This window comes from Epinephelus lanceolatus, chromosome 17 (assembly GCF_041903045.1).
Source record: "Epinephelus lanceolatus isolate andai-2023 chromosome 17, ASM4190304v1, whole genome shotgun sequence".
Taxonomy (NCBI): Eukaryota; Metazoa; Chordata; class Actinopteri; order Perciformes; family Serranidae; genus Epinephelus; species Epinephelus lanceolatus.
Window position 1 is genome coordinate 2,428,695 of NC_135750.1, and position 20,407 is coordinate 2,449,101.

Consider the following 20,407-nt stretch of genomic DNA (forward strand, 5'->3'; position numbering starts at 1 on the left):
GCTCCTCGGAACTTCCTGTTTCTCCCGGAAGCAGTCAAACTCCAGAGATTATTATTATTTTTAATACAATAAAACAAAAAACATAGAGAAACATAACTTACATCTTCTCGTAAGGACTATACATTTTCGTACAATGAAAAGCTGTGAAATTGAAAAAGAGTCACAAAGAAAAAATACAAATAAAAACAAAAACAAAACTGGGGTTTTTATAAGGTGCAAGTACAACAAAAACAGTAACACGTCATTTTATAGATCACCAGGCATACAATTAAAGTAACAAAGACCCTAGAGAGGAGCAAAGTCTAAGGCATAAATCAAATAAGCAAGAAACGAGACATATCTCCACAGATCTTTCTGGCTATTTTGCTGGAGTACAATTTTTTAAGAGACAGGAAAAATAATTTGAAATCATTTATAAACCAGTCAAAGGAGGGTTTGCTATTTCTCCATTTACTACAATGAATATGATATTTACCCATTAGAATGATCATATTTATCATATCAGAGATATTAGATTTCAAATTATCTATGTAAAGGAATATATGAGAAATATCAAAATCTGGAATGACACTTATTTTAAGTAATAACCAGTTTCTTATTTCTAACTCCAGAGATGCAGCTGTTCAATAAAATGGAGGATTAAAATTTATTTTTGTGACGGCCTTTGATATTATCAAACTTCATGTATCATTATATTATATTACATTATATTATATTATATTACATTACATTACATCATATTGTATGCACATAACTTTTCACAACTCTTCTACTTTATGGAATAAGAGATATATATGGGCCTGCTTTACTAGAACAAATCTTTATTCCATAAAGATTGAAATAAATGATCTGTAGCTGATGAACAATGGAAAATATTCCCTGGGAGACAAAACAAAAACACATCTTAAACAGTTTGATAAAAAAATCAACTAATAAACTAAGAACTGTATCTATAACTTTACCTGCACCCTCCAAAAGGAAAGAAACATATTTCAAAACCATATATATATAACTATATATGATACGTTTTCATTTTGTGAAAATGATAATGAAACCACAGATCATATATTTTTCTCATATAGTGTAATAAACACATTTTGGCTTGATAATCCGACATGGATAAACAAAATATCTCATCATTGTCAGCTTCTATCTCTAGAGATAATATTACATTTGGTATGATCCTAAAAAACAAAAATGATGAACTCTGTTGAAATGTAATTATATGTCTGGCAAAATGTTTCATACCTAAGAACATCCTGAAATCTTCCCCCAACTTATTTTGTTTTTTAATGAATCTAAACACATAAAATCTTTAAAACTGATAAGAGGAATAAAAGCAGATAAATTTATATTTCCACTTGTATGTTAGTTATCATTATTATTATTAGTAGTAGCCTATATTACCTTTTCCTCCTTGTGTTGTTTAATATTACTATTCCATTCAAAACATCCAGTTAAAAGCACTTTCTTTGTAATCAGTGTTCAATTTTTTAAGATATTTACATTTGTTTCCTATACTACTGTTCACATTGGCAATTTCTTTGTACATATCTGAACTTAATGAATGTGAATGCTGCCATACTTACATATTTTCATCAAAAATCATTCAATTTATTTCAATTAAAATCATTGTGAAATAGTGTAAAATTGTAAAGGCCCTGCATCTGTATGAAAATCTGTGTACCTTCATTTTGTATTTTGGTTTTTATTTCATTTTTGTTTTCACCCTTCATTATTTTTTATTTATGCCTTTCAGTTTAGCTCAGTTATAAAAATATTGTAACCTGTGTTTAAATGACATATGATTGTAAATAAAGTTCTAAACAAATGAATTACATTAAATCAAATTATATTAAATTAAATTGAATTAAACTGAATGAAATTAAATGAAATTACATTAAATGCGCTGACGAGTTTCTCCACTCTCATCTCGGCACTGTCTAGTTGTGTAAATTCCCACCGTTGTGAAGCTGTCAGCAGAGCTGTGATCGTTTACTGCCACCTACTGTTCGGGAGGTGTAAAGACACTCCTCAGCTCTCTGTTACAAAAGGATGCTGCAGTGAGATTTTGTAACTCCTGATAAAATAAATAAAAATATTTCACCGGAATATCTGAACAGCAGGTTCATTAGACTTGATGCAGATTATTTCACAGAAGGTTACAGGACAGATGACACTTTAAAATTATACTTTCACTTTACCTTTATACTTTACTCAGTGTTTTACAAACTGTTTACACCTTCCGCATATTTATTACACCATTCACTACATCCCTGTTTGTATTGAGTTCATTCATTTGCAGATACTGTTCACCACAAATATATATTTGGGTAAATTAAGGGTGATTGTGACAAAAGGTCAAATTGCAATACAGAAGGTGAGGAGAATGACATAAGCTTTAGTTTCCATCATAAGGTCCTAACACGGTCATAGTTAATATACTGCACAAACCTTTGATGGAAACATGATTATGATGTACTACTGCTACAACATAAGTAAAATCTGTTTATATCATGAGTAATTCTTTTAAATTAAGCTCTTCTTGTTTTGTCCCATTCATCCAAACACACTTTGGGTGATTGGTACAGGGCTAAAAGGCTTTGAAAAATCAACCTTGCCACAGAGAGCCAGTGTGTGTGCTCTATATGCTCTGGATTTGTGCTCCCCACCCTCTTCATGTGTGCAGAATCAACCAGAAAAATGTTTATGGAGTAGCTGGATTTTGCTCGTAGTGCCAGTCTAAATCAAAGGATGTGTTCATCAGACTGTGTGTGGGGCTGTAGGGCACAGTTTTTAGTTAATTTTAGACCTGAAGCCTGTTTTTACTGAGTGAAATGTATTCAATAAATTTCAGACTGAAAGCATTTATTACCACAATTAATTGTGTTCATTACTTTTTAAATCTCAGGCATTTTTGTTCAAAGAAATTAAATGGGTTAGGGTTAGGGTTAGGGGGTTAGGGGGTTAGGGGGTTAGGGTTAACCCTAACATTAAAGTATGAAATAAGATGTGCAATAAATACACTTACACTAGTCTAAACCAGTGATTACATGACCTGTCCCAGTCACCCAGAGTGTATGTCACACCTCCTTGGAATATGATATGACGCTCTGTCCTCCTCAGACACACAGGTAACATTGTCAGTATTACAGAGGTATCATTTGTTGGGCTTATTGTTTGAATTTATGGCAAAACAAGCTTACATGCTTTCCTCTTTTATATTCTTATTAATGAGCAGTGGGAGGAGTTTGACATTCAAGATTTCCATTGCCAACTACTCTGTAACTGTTGTGCATAATATGATAATAAAGGACATTAAACTTTAAAATTAGTCGTGTAATATGCCTAAAAAAATATAATATTAAGATAATGTCTCATGTATAAAAACATTAATATTCTAGTTATATACTGTATTAAGTGTACTATAGCCTACGTCACTGAGGCCTAACACAGGCTACATAAGGCCGTCAGCTGATGATATGACGTCAGAGGCTTGTGACTTGTTTGAAGGGTCTCAGGAATGAGCTACGTATATGTGTGCCACCATATGCCCTCTGTGTGTTGTGTTCAGTGCTGAGTGACCCTGGTGAGGACAGATATGTAGATTATAGTAGTTTTAATGGGGTTGTGGCACAGATACATGGACATATGTGAATTTCGCCAAACATCTAATGAAAATACGACTGAGAGAATTAGCTTATTAGACAGATGTGGGGTTGTGGAGACATGTCCGACCAGGTCACACCTTTGTTTAATTTAGATTCTGTTTATTACTGTTTTATTTAGTACAAATGTGGTGTCTTGCTTCTGTCTGCCATTGTGAAGAACTCTGTGAAACGTGCACCAGACAGTTGCTCCATGTGAAAACTGTACAAACGTTTATTTCACTATCACATAAGCACTGTCTCACCTGTGTCATCGTGACATGCTGTCTCTTCCTGTTTAGTAACAGGGAAGTGACACAGTTTTATTAAGTTATTTTATCTAAAATATGAATTACTAAATTTCTCGACTTCATTTACCCACACATAGAAAAGCTTACATAGTGTATGAAAGCACCAGCATTACCTCTAACACATTTTATATCAAGTACAGCCAAAGGTATGTGGACATTTTCCCACATTCTTAACTCTAGGAACCGTAATATAACTGACAGCCTAGTTTGGTACAGCTAAAATGTTAGAGACTCCAGTTTGTCCTTAACAACAGTAAAGACATGTACATTTCTATGTATTAATGTGTATTAATGTGTATTAATGCATCTCCTTATAAGGCGACTCCAGCAGGTGCCTTTCGCTCCACAATGGAAGCTGGGGAATGCGGCAGGATGATGGCCCAGTTCCATTACACATTCGTCGCTTCCTTCCTTGTCCTCTCGTCTCATCTCATACGGTCATAGCGATGAATATAATGCATTATGTGTACATTTTTTAATATGAGTATTTTATCAGTGTGTGTTTGAATTCAGTTTCACCTCAAAAATGAGCGATTACTGAATAAATTTAAAGACGTGAAGTCGGGCAGGGGGACGTCTGTTTGAAATGTAACGCGGCCGGATTAAAGGGACGACGTCACGACGCAATGCCCGGCACGTGATTGGACGATGACGTCAGAAGCCGGTGCCTCTAAAGTGAAGTGACCTTCTTTGCGACCGTCAGAAACCGCTCATCGACCCAGAGGAGCAGCAGGTACCGGCGCACCGGAGAGACTCTAACCCCGCGTATTTTAATCAAAAGGTACATTTTAATATTTCCAGCTGAGCCGTTATATCCAATAGAAACTGGGTTTGTGATTCATTTATTTAAAATGATGCTGAAACACAACAGAGGTGATGAAAAGAGATGCTGGGCGGCGGAGCGCTAACGGTAGCTAGCTAACGTTAGCGGCCATGTTGGTGAATAGCTCGGCTGCTCTCTTAACGTAATCTACCAATCCCGGTATTAATGAGTAATACGGTAATTTAATGTGGCATGTAATTTAATTGTCGAAAATATTAATATTAAAGCTCGTCCTTAGTGTGTCCTGGACTCGGTGTAGGTGTTAGCTAATGCTACAGTGGGTATCCGGACGCCGACATTGAAGCATCCTTGACCGTCTGGATCCGTGACACAACCCCGGCTAACCTTGCTAGCAGGCTAGCCAGGCCAAGCTAACGATACCGGGAGAGCTCGGTGAGATGTGTCCCGGTATTGGAGGGAAATGTCGGCGTTAACAGCACAGCAGCAGCCTGCAGGGAAGCTGCTTTCACTTTGTGCGGTTTGTCCTTGGTGAGGAGGATGTGAGTCAGCCGGTGGCCATGTTAGAGGCTGGCTGAGGTAGAGTAGTGACATCTGTGCTAACTGTGCCTTCACTTCATATCAAATGATGAAGGTCCACAGTTTGTACACGTCTTGTAGTTCATTCTGATATGAGTTATAAAATGACAGTGTAGTGTAACAGCTGCAGTCCTGTTATGTCGATACCTGTCGATTATAAGTCATCATTGTGCACATAACTCAGAGTCTCTGTTTCAAATACGAGTGTTATAAATGGCTGTTGGATCCGAGCATTAAGGGTCTCAGCTGACAGTCTTCCCTCGGTGCTGCGGGTGTTCACCCGGGTCACGTTAGGACAGCCAGCCGGTGTAACGTACGTGCACGTTACTCCATTTAAATGAAGACTAAACTGTTATTTAATAACCACAGCATTAATATCTTCATGCAGGAAGCGTGCTCTGACTGTAGAGAGAAGTCAAGTTTATTTAATGATAACTTATTAGCTCGTTATGCTGCATTTATAGAGATAATATAAGAGAGGAAATGAGTATTGGCATGACACCCGTCAGTCCTCTGCCACTGTGGCGCGTATCATTGACACAACTTTAGCTAAGCACATTAATGTCGGCTGGTTTAAAGTCTCACATTAAAGCTCACCCCTCATAGCAGGATACTATTAAGACCGACCTTATTTACTCCACAAGTCTGGCAGCTCTCCCTGAGGAGTAACCCGAGCTGAGGCTGCCAGTGCTGGGGAGAGAGACCATATGACAGGGGCGGATGGAGGCCAGGCTAACGTGTCAGTTTGAAGGGTGGTGTGTGTGGAGCTGTTTCCTTGAAATGACCTCGGCATGGTGCCAGCGCACAGAGGAATGACATGCCTAGTTTACATGTACTGTAAAGAGAGCGGTGCTACAGGTACAGATAAAGTTGTCACCTCAAACGACCTTCACAAGATGGCGCCAGTCAGACTTGAGCAGTGAATTAACTTCCTGCCATAACTGTGGTCTATGAATAGAAGATGGGCGGTGACTAAAGTCACACACATTGACATCTGAAATACTACAGCTTGTAATACCTCTGACTTCTTTTCTTGTTGGTCTGCTCCTCCAGCTGATTATGGGAGACATCGCCAAGGGAAAGAAGGCTTTTGTCCAGAAGTGTGCCCAGTGCCACACAGTCGAGGAAGGAGGCAAGCACAAGGTGGGCCCCAACCTCTGGGGTCTGTTCGGACGCAAGACTGGGCAGGCAGAGGGCTACTCATACACAGACGCCAACAAGAGCAAAGGTCAGTTCTCTAGTGGTTAAATGAGGCTTTGAATAATCCTCTGCCTTGAATACAGATCAAGTGAAGAGGGGGGCGCTCAGGTCTGAAGCTGACATAAGTATATTTATCAGAGCTAGAGTGAAGGTGAAGTAACGTGGTCTTAAGAATTATTTTATGTTTATTTAATATCTTTTATTACAAAATACATAAATGACTGATGTTGTTTCATTGCTTAAAATATATTTGAAAATTACATTTGGTGATGCAGCTGATGATCACTGCCGCCATTATCATTTAATCTGTTAATTGCTTTCCTTAAAGACAAATATTAATATTTTTTTTTCTTAAGGGACTGTTTGTTATTTATGAGGGGGGAGGGGGGGAGGCATGTCAAATAACTTTAAGCTTGTGTATTTTTAAGAAAAAAAGAGATTTTGACCAAGTGGAGGGGCGTACAGATTTTAATTTCAATTTATTTTACCGCAGATTTTTTTTGCAGCCAGAAACTGTAAAAACAGAAATAATGATTGGATTTTCACTTTGCTGACGGCCCTTGGACACGTCATGTGTGATGACCGCTTACTTCAGGAAAAAACTAATTTTAACAAAGAGCATAATTATAACAAAAGCCAAATTTCTGGTGAAGGGAGAGTCGCGATTTTCCACCAGTCACTCAGGGAGCCTCAAGGAAAAATATTTGTAGCTTCGGGGAGGGTCAAAATTAAAAAAGGGAAAAAAAAAAAGACATGACTTTTACACACAGTTTTACACACAGTTTTTTTTCTTATTAATTTGTGGATTTTGTTTGTGTATTTGCAGATCAGTTTTATACTTGTAGTATATATTTCTGTCGGTGTCTCAGGGAGGCTTAAGGAAAAATATTTGGAAAAAAAGAAGTCACACCTCAGCCACCCTTCTCCTCTGTTAAATAAAGAACAGTCCCTAAATGCATCACAGATCCTGCTTGATCCTCCATCAATAGCAGCAGTTTCTTTACAGAGATGATGTTTGTGGAGCTTTGCTCACTGATGTCTGGCCTTTTATCGCTCTGTCCTGGAGCTCAGATCCTTCTCACGTGCACTGATTGAATAATTCATCACTGATCTTTCTCAGGTATTGTGTGGAACGAGAATACCTTGATGGAGTACCTGGAGAACCCCAAGAAGTACATTCCCGGAACCAAAATGATCTTCGCCGGCATCAAAAAGAAGGGAGAGCGCGCGGACCTCATCGCATACCTTAAATCAGCGACATCATGAAGTAGTCACTAAATCAGAGTATTTAATGTAATTTTAATGTATTTTGTTTGTCTGTTTATTTTTAGGCTTGCACTCGCTAAATATCCTGTTTCATGTTTAGTCATTTGCACAGAAGGTCAATTTATGTTGTCGAAGGTTAGAAAAGTGGCAGCTTTTGTGATCCAGCGAGTTCACAGCAGGTGTCACTTCCTCTTTAACGTCAGGGTGTGTCATCAAATGGCCAAACATAAAACTACTGTATGATTTTTTTTTTTTTTTTTTCATGAATCTGTTATTTGACTCTAACGACAAGGAAATGATTTCAGATTTCTAGCTGTGATAGGTTGCCTGACCTGCCACTCATTCTGTTTTCCATGACGACATGTGTCTGGTACTTTCTGCTAGCAGAGCCATCCGCCATCAACTTCATTTTTAAAACTATTACTAAAAAACTAACCTAATATCAGAGACATCAAAGTGACACAGGGTGGAAATCTGTAGAGATTTGGTGGTGAACCGGTTCAGACTCCCAGCTTTCATGCCAACTGGAGTTTCTAACCTGCGAAGACGAGACACAGTGGAGATTTTCTGCACTGTGTCTCACCTGTCCTCATCTGTCGGTGCTCAGAAGCTACCACTTGCCATGAATGCTCTTTAAATTCCACAGACTGAACATTTGCTCCTCCTAAACTTTTGGACAAAACCTCTTGTTGCATTCAAGGACTCCTAACAGATCCTGGATGATTGGGTTACTGAAGCAGCTCCTGTTTTAACTCCCGAGTTTTTAAAACGTGCTCTGGGTGACATACTGTTATCTGCCTCAGCACAGCTAAGAACTGTGGGGTATTGATACGTACAAATGCCTTTATAAGCACCACCATGCTGAGACTCCACCAGTGTGAAATCAGCTGGCAAACAATCACCATGCCTAACAGTAATGTCGTGGAGCTTCGGTACCACACAGAGAAACTGCCGAGGGCGCCATCTGAGGTGAAGGAAGATTTTGTTATTTACCTGGTTTCACAGGCCGGAAAGAGTTTTAACTTATTTTACTGTAATCTGACTGCAGCTGTGAAATGTTGTGACAAGGCTGCTTGCTGTCGATGTATACGGCGGTACACTGAATGCACAGAAACAATATGATGGTGATGATGATGTTGTGGACAGGATGGATGAAGGATCAATTAAAACGTCCAGAAATGTAAATGTGACTGAACGTCTCTTCATTTCAACCTGTTTGGTTTTTGTGTGTTACAGTGTTGAAAGGTAAAATTCTAAATCTGATATAATCAATACTCTCATGTTTTCATAGTTAAACTACAGTTGAGCAGCTCTACACTCGTCTCTCTGCAGCTGTTGAAGTTAAACATGTTTGGAAGCGTCAACACCAAATTTTCTTTCACTTTGTGGAATATAGGCCGAAAGAACGTCAAGGAAACACTGGAAACATGTTACTGTACTGATGAAGAATAAAAATAAATGGTTAAATTCCTTAAAAAAGAAATTAAAATGAACCATTTCCTTTTGTTTTAACAATCAGCCAAGACCAAGTCTACAGTATCTCTGCAGCTGTGCTGAAGTTTAACAGATGTATTGTGAAGAAAATGACCCTTACTGCTGAATATTCTCATTAAATCTTTTTTACTTGAGAAAGGGAACATCATATTCAGCATACTGGGTGAAATAAGGGGTGTCTGCAGGTCCTTAAAAAGTTAAAAGTCATTTAACAGTCTTAAAGTTGAATTCATGAGGTCTTAGTTACCATAAACATTTTATCTATTTTTCTCTATCCATATTTTAATTTATTTTTGTCAAAATGAGTCATCCTCTAATGCTTGAAAGTCCACTTACAAATGTTTCAACCCACCGTTTAACCTAATACTGTCTTTATACTTTACACTTTCACTTTCCAACTCGCTCTAACAACCATATCCCTACATAAAACCTGCCTCTGCACAGGACAACATACAAACTATACTTACTTACTTGTAGTGTCTGAATAAGAGGAAGATGGTTTGTCCAAAAATTTGCCTTAAATCTGGTTGAAATTCTCCTGAAAAGGTCTTAAAAAGTCTTAAATGTGTCTGATACCTGTCGACACCTTGAAACAGGACGATAATGTTTTTAAAAAACAAAAAGATACAGTAGTTTTGTGTCCGCTGCACATTACTTCCAAGAGGTTACAATATGTAACTGTAATATTTCACAATAAATTACATTATTATCACCTCACAGGCTTTTACTGTGGTTTATAACCAGATTCATTTTATTTTATTGTGAAATTACTGCAGGTAAATATAATAATTTCACCGCTAAATCACAGTGATCAAGTGTACAATGTGTGTCAGGGGAGTGTGTATTTAACTGGGTGGTACTTTTATATTAGCTGTAAATACATTTGGGAATTTGTTGAAATACTTTACGAGTTAAAAGAAGAAATGTAAGGAAAGGATTCGGGACACTGTTAACTTTGTCTTGTTTGGTTTTTATCGTGTTATTCATTCATTCATTCATAAACTATGAAGTTACAGTTGAATTCAGTCATTTACAGGAGTGTACTGTTACATCACAGTAATGTAATGGGCTGTAACTGTGAGGTCACAGATAAATATAATTTTACAGGAGCTGTTAAACCTCAGTGATATGCAGGCAGTGACATCACAGTGTACAGCTGTCATTTCCCAATAACTTACTGTAACAATGACTCAGCAATTTACTGTGAGAGTGATGCAGCCAGTAATTTACTGTAAATGTACAGTCAGATATTTCACAGTGCAGCTCAGAGAGATAAAGAGGTGAGTCTGAAGCCTCTGTCATCTCTCAGCTGATCTGCATCCTTAAAATGACTCTCAGCATGTCCTCCTTATATCAAACTGGGGTTTGTTAAACGTCACACTGGCCTTCAGAGTGTCTGACATAGTGAACGTGCTGAGGTGAATCTGATCCTCTGACTGTTTCACAAAGCCTGAAGCTGCGTCCTGTGACAGTGACATGTTCTGCTCCTCCGTCCTGTGCACACGTAATCAGCGACAGAGTCGATTTCAACACGTCAGGCTGAGCTGGACTTGAGTCGTACTCTGACAGCCACACCTGCTCATGTACTGCGTAATGTTATATAATCCTGCTCTGCCCGTCAGGTCTTTCTAGGAAGTGAGCCAGCTGAGGGGCGGCTGAGGTCACGTCCCCCCTCGATCAAAGCTCAGTGAGCAGCAGAGACGCCACAGATCGGCCTGTTACTGTCTTCAAACAGTCGGCCTGCACTCTGTCAGGCTGCAGACGGCTGGGTGCGCTCAGATGTTTGTGTTGTTGGGCTGTAAACTCATCAAATGATATGAAGATCTGGTTTGTGGAAAACTGTAATTAAGATAAACAGCTGTTCTTCCTCATGATTATAATTACACCCGGGTGGAGGAAGGACTCAGATATGTTTTAAGTTAAATGAACAGAACCACAGAGCAGAAATACTCTGTGGCAAGATTTAAGATTCTACTTCAGTAAAAGTGCAAAAGAATTAGCATCAAAATAAAGTTAAAAAAATCAAAAGAACAGCTCATTTCAGAATCATGTCTGTTATATTACTGGAACATGATTATTGATGCATTAATGTGTTCATCACTTTAACATCACAGCTGGTTAATGTGGGGCTAATTTAATGTAATATCATCATTGATTTTTGATTAAAGATTCCATCCATCCATTTTCATCTGTTTATCTGAGACCATGTCACAGAGGCAGCAGGCTGAGCAAAGCACCCCAGATGTCCCTCTCCCCAGCAACGCTTCCCATCTCCTCCTGGAGGACCCCGAGGTGTTCCCAGGCCAGATGAGATATATAATCCCTCCAGTGTGTTCTGGGTCTGCCCCGGGGCCTCCTACGAGTGGGACGTGCCCAGAACACCTCTAACAGGAGGCGCCCAGGAGGATCCTGATCAGATGTTGAACCACCTCAACTTTCGATGTGAAGGAGCAGCAGCTCTACTCCGAGCTCCCTCTGGATGTCCGAGCTCCTCCCCCTATCTCTAAGACTGAGCCCAGACACCCCATTTCATCCGCTTGTATCTGTGACCTCATAAGCCCCTTTTAAACAGCAGTTGTGCAAATTTGCAGGAAAGCCCAATCAGTCTTTTTTCAGCATTGGCAGTATAAAAACAAAATCGGGGAGTGCAGCAAAATGCCGCCTACCTACTTTTGTTTCTACAGAATGTGCCTTTTTCGGGGCAATGGGGGGCGTGAGCAAGTAACAAAACGTGTAGCTCAGCGTGTGACGTAAACAGTGACGTGGGAGGGAAGCCGCGGCTGGTCAGTCCTTCGGCGATTCTCTCCTAAGTCGGCCCGTTCTTCACCGTCCCCGTCATCTGACGGTTAATGGCCTCTTCGTTTGCGAGGACAAGGAGGGCGCGCAATTCCTTGTCTCCCCAGTTGCTCATCTTTACAGTGTCTGTCAGGTTTGTGTTTCCCTCTTGCTACTCGCTGCTCGCTAATTCCTGCTATCAGCTGTTTCCTGTTTATCCACCGCCAGTGGCTCGCACGTGCAGCGTCATCAACAGTCCCTCCCGTTGTGGAAGGCCGCCTCTGTCTGACTACCCTACGAGGCGGAAAATTGGGCACCTCGGATCAACTCGTCAGTCCAGCTGTGTGTGTCTAAACGCTTGCAGCTTGGCGACAAAACGGCCCAACATTCGCGGAAAATCTGGCAGTGTAAAAGAGGTCATTCTTTCAGTCACTACCCAGAGCTCATGACCATAGGTGAGGGCTGGGACGTAGATGGACCAGGAAATCCAAAGCTTTGCCTTCTGGCTCAGCTCCTTCTTCACCAGGATGGTACGGCCTAGCTGATCCACCTCACGCTCCATTCTACCCTCACTGTGAACAAGACCCTGAGATACTTGAACTCCGTCTCTTGAGGCAGTAACTCTCTCCCAACCCAGAGGGAACAATCCACGGTTCTCCAGCAGAGAACCATGACCTCAGACTGGGAGGTACTGACTCCCATCCTGACTGCTTCACGCTCAAACTGCCCCAGGTCATGCTGGAGGTCACGGAGTGATGAAGCCAACAGAACCACATCATCTGCAAAGAGCAGAGACGCAATCCTGAGGTCCCCAAACTGGACCCCTTCTTCCCCCTGGCTGCACATCGAGATCCTGTCCATGACAATCACAAACAGGATCGTAGATAAGGGACAACCCTGGTGGAGGCCAACACCCACTGAGAACATGTTTGACTTTGTACCAAGTGTGCAGACGCAACTCCTACTTTGATCATACAGGGACCGGATGGCTCGTCTCAATGACCCTGTTACCCTGTAATCCCGCAGTACCCCCCACAAGACTCCACTCTGATATGCAGTGGAGAAGATGCATAAAGTGGGCAGAAAATGAAAATACTCAAGTAAATTCAGGTACCTCAAAATTGCAGTACAGTACTTTAGTAAATGTACTTAGTTACTTTACAAGTGGAGAAGGCCCTTATTGCAGTTTGTTCCATCATGTTGGTCCTTTTGCTCCACTGTCTCTGGTATCTTTGTACATTAATGGACGTACACAAGCACAGACTCCCCTACAGACATGTTCACAGGGTGCTTAAACTGCATTTGAAAACTTTTTCACTTAAAAACAGAAGAACACAGCTCTCACAGTCGGCACAGGAATCAGGACCCAGAGGAGGTTTAGTTGAGTTCACTGACAGCAGCAAGAAGTCAAAGATCAACAGGTGGGAACAGGCGGCAGATAAAGATAAAGGCAGTAACAGTGAGGCAACAACAAGGGTGAACCAGAAATCATCAGTCACGCTGAGGATCATTAGTAATCTTTCGGTGATTGATCGGCTTTAATCAAGTTTATTATCAGGATAAAACTCGTGTTGAATCGTCTCGTACAGGTGAGAACCAAACTATACAATTACCAGGAAAACTAGAAATGACAAAAGAGACTTCATTACAACCTCAGAGGAGCCACGGTCAAATAAATGATCAAAATGGAGGAGGAGGGAGGAGTCATCTGATCACATATGTCAGCCGTTACTTGTCAGACTCGTCAGGGTGTGTGTGTGTGTGTGTGTGTGTGTGTAATGATCCTGTGAGTCCCAGTGTGTGTTTCACAATCACGTGTATTACGACACATTTTGTGTTCAAGGTCATGTGATGTCACTGCTGATTAACAAACTATTAAACAATCAGACATATTCATTACTGTACGTGTGTGTGTGTGTGTGTGTGTGTGTGTGTGTGTGTATGACTGTGTGTGTGTATGACTGTGTGTGTACTGACCCATTGACACATTTCAGGTGCATCACAGGTGAAAGTGTTTGTGTGGCCCAGATCTGATCTGATACAACACATGATAGCAACAGTGACACAAGTCAAACGCTGTTTTAAAATAGCTCGTAGGCTGTGCTTTATGGTGACATTTGTAGAGAGCGACATGACACGGGAAACACACACACACACACACACACACACACACACACACACACACACACATAAACGACAGGCTGTAAACAAGGGTCTCCCTTCAGAGATATAAATACGACTGTCACTTGACTCAAATACAGGATCGTTGATGACAGGTGTGTGTGTGTGTGTGTGTGTGTGTGTGTGTGTGTGTGTGTGTGTGTGTGTGGAGGGGGTTGACGTATAACACAGTTGGCGAAGACGACACACGCTACATAAAGTGTTGACAATTTATTTTAAGAAACTGGTCAAAATCACAAACACTTGTCACATTTTGAGTTGGACTGAATTAAACTAAGAAGTTAGAATATCTTAAATGACATAATTTGATCCCTAAATATCACAACTTTTGGATTAATATTAAGTTGGTTCAACTTAATTACGTCTTTGAGGTCAAAGCAAATCATGCTGGTTGTACTAAACAAGTTGAGTCGATAAGATTATAAAAGACTAATAGGACTGACTCATTAATGCAGAGTCGGACCTACTTATTAAAAAGATGCAGACAAAATGTTTCCCTAATTTTTGTTTTTAAGTTGAACGAGTGGGAAATGATTTATCAGGTTGGTGGATAACGCTTGAAATTAACAAGTTTTGTCAACATAAAAAAATTACATTTGTTACATTAAAGTGTTTTAGTGAGCCGACAGCTGGTCACAACCAAAACTGTTTCTGACGTTTTTAAATTGGATTGAATTAAACTAATAAATTAGATTATCTGAGATAAAATAATTTCATCACTAAATATCACAACCTTTGGATAAATATTAAGTTGGTTCAACTTAATTAAGTTTTTTGAGGTCAAAGCGAATCATGCTGGTTGTACCAAACTAATAAAGTTTAATTAATTTATTAATTTATAAGTTGAACCAGTGGATTATTTCTTATAGTGCACAGAGACCTCAGGTTATATCTGAAGTCACGTGAGGACTTCTGAGGTCACTGTGTTATTTACACAGAGTAAACAAAGGTTTGTGTCAGTATTAAAACAGTAAACAACATCAGTACTGCTTTGACTACAGATACACAAACACACATTTGACTCTCTATATTTGTGAGGACCCTCAGTGACATAATGCCGTCCCCACAACAGGGAGACTCAACTTGCTTTGCCCAGAAGCTACTGTTTGTTTATTTATTATTTAACCTCTATTTAACCAGGAAGTCCCATTGAGACTGAAAACCTGTCCGAGGCAGCAGCCAATCAGAACACATTAAAAAGCAACAAATACAACATATAAAACAAAGACCCTCAATGAAACAACAACTATTCAAACACAGTGGCCTCTCAAGAAAAACAAGCACATCTGTCACCACGTTCTTTGTGATGCTCGTAAATTCATCAGTGGATTTAAGTGTTTCTGGTTTTAGATCTTTTTGGAGATTGTTCCATGTCCATGCTGCAGAGGACGAGAATGCAGTTTTCTACAGATCTGGGGTTCATTACAAAGCAACCACCTGGAGGAGCGCAGCTGGAAACTACCAGAGCTGACACACAGCAGGGGTCAGAGGTCAGCTGGAGGTTTGCCCATCATGCGAGTGGTCGATGACGTCCAACTAACCAAATCATAAAGAACGCAGTGATGAGTGTAATAAAACGTAGAGATGCATGGCACACTGAATCAAGGCTGCGTGCACAATATGTCACCACAATCAATCACAGTTAAAAAGGAAACGACAGGAGGTCAAACAAACGTTAATATTGATCAGTATATCAAATAAATCAATTTCCAGCTGGTCAAATCCAGTCGCAGCAGCCTCACACACGTCAGGTGTATCAGTTTAGTAGACACAGGTATCAGCATAAAAGTTTGGTGAGGCGAAAATGAACATTGCCATTTTTCAGAATAGTGTATTTAAATATTTCTGCACACTGGGGTCCCTGAACAGTCTTGGAAAGTCATAAATTGGATTTGACTGTAAAACAGAGAGTTGACAAGCATATACTCTTTACATTATTTCAGCTCTGCACAATTTGACCAATTTTTGATTAAATTAGCCTCAAGATTTTTTCTCCAGTCAGTCACTGGCGGGCGTATTCTCAGCCCAGGACACATGTGACCACCTCTGCTTGTTCAAAAAAAGAAAACAAGGTCTTAACAGTCGATACAAGAACAAACAGACACAAAATACGTGTGGAAATATGATTCATTGGACTGTATTCACAGGAAGTATAAAAATGTACAGACAGCCTCTGTTGGTGAGGACGAGGGGCCCACTTTAAAAAATGTCGACTGGCCTGATAACGAGCATTATAACAGTGTAAGGTTTGTAATTTGGGTTTTTTCTTTCTATTTTATCCATGAAGGTAATTTTCAGCTGTTTGTTAGAGGTTGTTATTTAAACAACTATGGAGTCAATTAAAAAACAAAATGTTGATCCCTCCCACTTGAGCCTTCACTCAGCAGGGGAACCACTGGACTTAATTTTTTTTTCCAACCAGGATGTGAATATTATGGTGTGTTGTCACGTGTGTCCATCAGAGCACTGCAGTTATATATTTATCCACGAGAGGGCGCCACTGTCCACTGAATTGTCTTGACCTCACAGCATTATTTTTATGTGTTTTATTTATATTTTATTACACATTTATTTTTACCAGTTTAACATTCTTCATTCAAACACTAAAAGACACTTTTCTTTTCCAGTGTTCTCATTAATATTTTCCATCATAACTTTTAACTGAAGCTTTTCAAAGCAGCCTCTTCATGCAGTTCATTTCCATTTTCATGTTTCTCATGTACGGTTTCTTTTTCCATTTCAGTTGCCCTCTGAAATAAAAAGATTGACATGTAAGTATAACACTGCTGTCTTACAGTTTGAGTCCATTTGTTGTTTCATTGTCTAAAGTTTCCTTTTTGTTTTTCATATTTAAATATGGCATGATTATCCTTAACACTGGAGTCAAATGATTATTTGTTTGCTATTTTATTTTGCCTTTTAAATTTTACATCTAGGTACAATTATGCTCTGTGACAAACACGAGGAGGTGTGCAGGTGAGTGATCATCCTGAACAAAGAAAAAACAGGTTATAAACGCAAAAAACACACATGCGGAATGTAGTTTTTAAGAATGTCTTATCTGCCACGTGGCTGAATAACAAATAAGAATACTGCCTGTTAATGAGCTAATGAGACAGGATAGTATGATGAACCAGGGAGGGGGGCCCACACCCACAGACAGCACACAGACAGAACTAAACCAGGGTGAGGAAGGCAGACAGGAACACAAGGAAGGAAAAACACAAGTCACAGCAACATGCTCAACATATAATCAGTGGGAATCTTAGACTCTGGGGGCCCCAGGCAAAGAAGACCATCAGGGCCCCACTTCTCTGCACTGACCTGTATGTATGACAGTTACAGGAAGCTAACTGACTGACCTGGGGAGCCTCATCAGCAAGGACAATGGAGCAAACAAGGACATCCAAGCAAGGCTCTCCAAAGCTCGTGGGGCATTCGCAAGACTTCAGCCAATGTGGAAGTCCAGACAGTTCGACCTTAGGACCAAGATTCAGCTCTACAACAGCAATGTGAAATCTGTCCTTATGTACGGCTCAGAATGCTGCCGAGTGGTGAAAGGAGACATGAATAAAATCAGTGCCTTCCACAGTGCCTGAGAAAAATCTGCCGAATCTTCCGGCCAAACAAAATAACAACCAAGGAGCTGTACGGCAAAACAGGGTGCAGAGATGTGGTCCTTGAAATAAAACACCGGCGAGTCAGATGGCTAGGCCACGTCCTAAGAATGGACAAGGAGAGGGTACTGAAGGTAGCATTACGATGGACACCACCTGGAAAACGTAAGCCTGGGCGCCAAAGAACACCTGACTGAGAACAGTTGAAGGCAAGCTGGCAGAAATGGCGCTTAACACGTGGAGAGGCACAGAAAGTAGCACAACACTGAGATGAATGGTGTCGAGTCGTCAAAGCCTTATTTCCCACCCGGGAAGAAGAGGATTAAGTAAGTAAGTAACTGACTGTCCAAATGAATGATATCCAGCTGTCATAGAGGGGCCCCACTGAGGGGGTTCTGGGGGCAGTGGCGGTGCACCTGTAGCGCCTTTATGGGAGGTTTAAGGGGTTTATAGTCATTGGAAAATGTGCCAGTGTGAGTGGCACTAGGGGCCCCTTTTGCTTAATATCTTTGGGGGCCCCCAACATTTGTACACACAGTTCATACAGCGAGTGCAACTCAAAGTGCTTTACATAATAAAATAAGCAAATACAGATAAAAGACAATACAAGAGAGTAAATAAGACACAAGTTCAAATAAAAATACCGTAAAGATACCAATTAATTAAATAAAAGCTACATGAATCTTCTTCTTCTTTGGGCTGTTCCCTTCAGAGTTCTCACGTCAGTTGACTTCATGTCCTCTCTCACTACATCCATAAATCTTTGGTCTTCCTCTCGGCCTCTTGCCTGGCAGTTCCCACCTCTGCATGAGCTGTCCCTCTGACGTCCTCGTTCCTGATCTGATCCATCCTTGTCACTCCCAAAGAGAACCTCAACATCTTCATCTCTGCTGCCTCCAGCTCTGCCTCCTGTCTTCTCCTCAGTGCCACTGTCTCTGAACCAAACAACATGGCTGCTCTCACCACCGTCTTGTTCACCTGTTCCAACCTGCTTGCGCACATTTCTTCACCTCTTCTCCACTCTGGCTGTTGACCCTCAGTACTTAAAATCCACCTTCTTTATTTCTACTTCCTGTAACCTCACCATTCCACGTGGGTCCTTCTCCTTCACACACATGTTGTCTGTCTTGCTACGACTAACATTCATTCCTCAGCAACATGAATCACAAGTCTAAAAAGACAGGTTTTGAGATTTTGTTTGAAGCTGTCGACTGAATCAAAGAGTCTGACGTCCTCTGGAAGGCTGTTTCAGAGACGAGGGCCGATGACACATTTCAGATAAATAATCAGGAGACATTGTTTTAAGAGATTTAAACAGGAAGCTGATGAAGAGCCTTTAAAACAAGAGTAATGTTTAGTCTGTGACGTGCGGCTGCATTTTGGATCATCCAAAGTTTGTTTAGAGATTTCTTTGCAAGGCCTGAGAACAAGGCAGTCAGATCTGCTTGAGATAAAAACATTCGTCCAATGGTGAAACGTTGCCCGTGCGCCCCTGCGTTCTGACTTCTTGTGATTTAACTTGTCAGTTCAGATATAAAACACCTTTCTGCTGGGCAGTTAATTCAATAATAAAGGTTTACCATTAAAAGACAGTATTATTCAGGAACTAATTTAAAGGTAAATAAATGTAATTTTGAGTCATTCTGAAGTTGAAGTCTTTTCGCCCGTACAGCAGGCTCGTGGTGTAAACATGGCCGCCACAGATGGGAGCAGAGAAGATGGAAAGAAAACAGAAAACCAACCAGTGCTGCAGTTCCCAAACATTCCTGATGTATCAAGATGACCTCACTGGGAATTCTCCCATAAGCTCCTGGTCCAAGCTGGACCGCTGCCATGGGAACCAGGCAAGATTTTCTTTTTTTATCCCAGAGTGCCCCTTTCTGAAACGATCCAGTGTTTCTCAACTGTCTTGTCACTTGGTCAGAGGAGATATGAAGGGCCTTCAGGTGACGTGATGTGACCTGTAGTGGGCTGAATGATGCTCCACAGATTGGGTGACTGGGTGTCTCTGATCAACAGATATCACAGCACGACACTGGTGGGGATCGTTTGACAGCAGGCATGTGGAGAGTCGGATCATGGAACTCCTCAAGTTGCAAAACAGCCGGCTGAAACTTCTGATGTGTCAGAAACCCATCAGATCGTCTGAAATCCAGATCACTGATCACGCAGCCAATTAAATGAGCTTCAAATAACACCTGATCCGGCAGAAAGTCAGCAAGATTCTAAAACTGATCAAGGGAAACAAATTTGGGGCTAAAATGGTAGAAATTGTGTCGTGTCTTCCCGGCTTTGAAGTGTTACTCACTTATGAGACCATATTATGTAACACTGCAGAGTTTGATGCATCAGCAGTCAGCATTTTTCCACAGGAAACATCGTGACAGAAATAGCACAAGTACAAAATAAACGATGGCTGAATTCCATTTATCTGCTTCAATTTCAGGGTCCTTGCATCATTCATACTGGCTCATTGTCACGCCTTCACACTGCCTCTTAGGGGTGACACAGTTGTCTCGCCTCTGAGCTAGGAACATCAACACATCCTCACTGTGA

At 40.5% G+C, this 20,407-nt stretch overlaps 1 protein-coding gene across 1 annotated transcript; it reads left to right on the plus strand.

The window, feature by feature from the left end:
- The first annotated feature begins 4,604 nt into the window (after nucleotides 1-4,604).
- LOC117248211 (cytochrome c) lies at nucleotides 4,605-8,969 on the plus strand. The gene is made up of 3 exons (XM_033613034.2): nucleotides 4,605-4,739; nucleotides 6,372-6,546; nucleotides 7,639-8,969. Exons 2-3 carry the CDS (start codon nucleotides 6,378-6,380, stop codon nucleotides 7,782-7,784), a joined length of 315 nt encoding a protein of 104 aa, XP_033468925.1. The 5' UTR covers nucleotides 4,605-4,739; nucleotides 6,372-6,377; the 3' UTR covers nucleotides 7,785-8,969.
- Nucleotides 8,970-20,407: the final 11,438 nt, after the last annotated feature.